At 33.8% G+C, this 3,342-nt stretch overlaps 1 protein-coding gene and 1 non-coding gene across 2 annotated transcripts; one reads left to right on the plus strand and one right to left on the minus strand.

The window, feature by feature from the left end:
- Nucleotides 1–1,140: 1,140 nt before the first annotated feature.
- On the minus strand, nucleotides 1,141–2,777 carry LOC138871950 (uncharacterized). The gene is made up of 3 exons (XM_070149878.1): nucleotides 2,185–2,777; nucleotides 1,812–2,070; nucleotides 1,141–1,662 (listed from the first exon to the last, which is right to left on the minus strand). The coding sequence occupies exons 1-3, from the start codon at nucleotides 2,775–2,777 to the stop codon at nucleotides 1,141–1,143; spliced, it is 1,374 nt and encodes a 457-aa protein (XP_070005979.1).
- On the plus strand, nucleotides 2,107–2,213 carry LOC138872329 (small nucleolar RNA R71). The gene has a single exon (XR_011400785.1). It is a non-coding gene; the product is annotated as a small nucleolar RNA R71 (small nucleolar RNA).
- Nucleotides 2,778–3,342: the final 565 nt, after the last annotated feature.

Below are 3,342 nucleotides of genomic sequence, written 5' to 3' on the forward strand. Positions count from 1 at the left end.
AAAACCTGCCACCAAAAGCTTTACGATCTCCTTTTTTACTACTTCCTGCATTGCTGGATTCAATCTCCTTTGGGGCTGGACTATTGGCATGTAGCTATCCTCCATAAGGATTCTGTGCGTACAAACAGCTGGATTAATCCCTTTGATATCTTTTATAGTCCATCCCAAGGCTCCATTGTGTGCTTTCAACACTTCAATCAGTTTTTCTTCTTGTCCTACAGTAAAAGAAGATAAAATAATTACTGGTAATAATTTTTTCTCAAGGTAAACATATTTTAAATGAGATGGGAGAACTTTGAGTTCAATTTTTGGTTGAACTTGTTCTGGTTGGATCTCCTCATCTTCAGAATCTTTTTCTAGTATTTCGGCTTCTCTTATGATGATAGGGTCATCATCTTGTGTTGTGCCAAATTTGGCCAAACATCTTTCCATTGAGTCTGAAATTAATTGATCATCTTTGAATTCATCTATAAGATAATTAAGCATGTCAATCGTAAAGCACGACGATGACGTCTCATCTCCTGAAAATCTTAATATCTTTTGCATATCAAAAATGACTCTTTCTTTACCAACTCTCAAAATTAGTTGTCCTTGATGGAATGATTGCTCTACCTATGGAAAGAAATGGTCTACCCAAAATGATTGGTTCATCAGGTCATTCCTTCATTTCAAGTACTATAAAATCTACATGGAAAACAAACTTATCTATTCTTACGAGCACATTTTCAATTATTCCCTTAGGTTTCTTAGTACTTTGATATGCAAACTGAAGAGAAACACATATGTCTTTCATTTCACCAAGATTCAATTTTCTAAAGATAGAAAATGGCATCAAATTTATTGAAGCTCCAGAATCACAGAGTGCTTTTTCAAAATATACTCCTCCCAAAGTGCATGGAATTGTAAAACTGTCTGGGTCACCAAGTTTTTGTGGTAGCTTATTTTGAAGTATAGTACTGCATTTTTCAGTAAGCATTACCATAGAAACTTCCTCCAATTTTCTTTTGCTTGACAAAATTTCTTTTAAAAATTTGGCATATGAAGACATTTGCAATAAAGTATCAGTGAACGGAACATTGATGTGAATCTGTTTTAAAATCTCCAAAAATTTGGCAAATAGACTATCAAGATTTTATATTTTCATTTTTTGTGGAAAGGAGTTGTCATAGGGAGATGATTCATTTTTTCAATATTCATTTCTTCTTTTTTCTTGACTTCTTTCTTTTCAGATGGTTCAGAGGGTATTTCAACATTCTTACCGTTATTTACATGTTGTTTTGACTGGTCTGCATAGGATTCATCAAGCTCCTTACCCGACCGTAAGGTGATGGCCTTAATGTGCTCTTTTGGATTTTTCTCCGTATTGCTTGATAAGGGACCCTGAATCTTTTCTGAAACAAAAGTTGCCAATTGGCTCAACTGTATTTCCAAATTTTTGAGGGATGAATTTTGGCTCTCCATCTTTTCATCAATGACCTTAATGTACTTATACAAAATATCATCAAGACTTGAATGAGCTTGTTGAAGCCTTTGCTGATATGGAGTTGCTTGCTGATAAGGTCTGAAGTTTGATTGACCATGGTTTGGATTCTGGTATCCGAGTGGACCCTGTATTTGTTGCTTCTGGAAGCTTTGAGAGTTCTCAACACCATTTAGATTGCTCTATTGAAAAACTGGATGTTTCTGTGCCATTGGACTTCCAAAAGGATATTGCTTGTAACCGATGACATTGACATTTTGACATGTTCATCATTGTGATTGGTTGCTTGGCATTCACGGTTCTGATGATTTCCCCCACACATGTCACAAACCTCAGATTGGCTTGGTTGTTGTGTATTCACCTGAAAAGTTTCAAACTTTTGTGCCAAAGAAATAATTTGTTGTGTTAGTGTATTTAAAGCATCAACCTGATTTACCGTAGCAGCCTTCTTAATGATTACACGCTCAGATGGCCATTGGATGACATTTTCAGAAATCTCGTTCAACAATTGCAATGCTTCCTCCAAGGTTTTTCCCATTACAGAACCTCCTGCAACTACATCAATCACATTTCTAGAAGAGGGTTTTAAACTGTAATAAAAAATATACAACTACATATGTTCAGGAATGTCATGGTGTGGGCATTTTCTTAACATTGCTTTTAATCTTTCCCAAGTTTGATATACTGATTCAATGTCAGTCTACAAGAAATTAGAGATGTCTTGTCTTAACTTTGTAGTTTTAGCAGAGGAAAAATATTTGTTTAAAAATTTCTGAGTCATTTGATCCCATGTGGTGATGGAACCTTGTGGCAAATTTCGCAACCAAGTCTTGGCATCTCCTTTTAAAGAGAAAGGAAATAGTCTTAACTTGATAGCTTCAGGAGGTACTCCATTATATTTAGTTGTTTCAACAAGTTCCAAAAAGTCAATTAAATGACTGCGTGGATCTTCACTTGCGTCTCCAGTGAAGATGCAAGACTGTTGAATCGTTTGAATCAGGCCAGTCCTGATTTCAAAGTTGTTGGCTTCCACTGGAGGTTTTCTGATACTAGATTCACAGTTGAAGCGGTCAGGTCTAGCATAATCCCTTAGGATTCTGTTTGCTGACCTTGGTGCTACTTCATCAAACTGATCCTCCACATGGATTGGTAGTTGAATGTCTTCTACTTCTTGATTCTCCATACCTTCACAAGCTATTCTTTGGAAAGATAATGCTTGTCCATTCCTGCGCAATCGAAGAGATCTTTTAATTTCAGGATCGTAATTGACCAACTCTTTTATAGAAGAGCGGGTCATAAACTACTCAAAATTCTATAAAAAACTGAACTTAACTCCTAAAGTGGTAGTAGTAGTACTTAGAAGAAAGTAATTAAAAGAAAATGATGAATAACAAGGACAACAAAGATTACAAAGATGACAAAAACAATAAGCGATTAAATAAAAATAGTAGTATGGTAATGTTATTATTATTATTATTATTATTATTATTATTATTATTAGTATATGATAATAGTAATTATATTAGTACTAATTAGCAATAGATGTTATGAAGAAAAAAAAATGGTAAACGAAATCAGCAAGTAGTAACAATAACTAATGATAGAAAATAATAATATAATACTAATATAGAATATAGTTACAAGTAGTACTAGTATTAATATAGTAACTGCTATGCTATAATGATGATAAGAAGGATACATGATAATAACACTTCTATAAGATGTTAGTACTTGTAATAGTAAAAGTAATAGTAGTAATATTTAGTAAATATTGATAGCAAAGATAATAATACTAATAGTAAGTTCTCAAATTAGTAAAAAAATATTTAGTGTGAAGTAGACTTGTGCCAATCCCCGGCAGA

The sequence above is a fragment of the Nicotiana sylvestris genome, chromosome 6 (assembly GCF_000393655.2).
Source record: "Nicotiana sylvestris chromosome 6, ASM39365v2, whole genome shotgun sequence".
NCBI classification, from domain to species: Eukaryota; Viridiplantae; Streptophyta; class Magnoliopsida; order Solanales; family Solanaceae; genus Nicotiana; species Nicotiana sylvestris.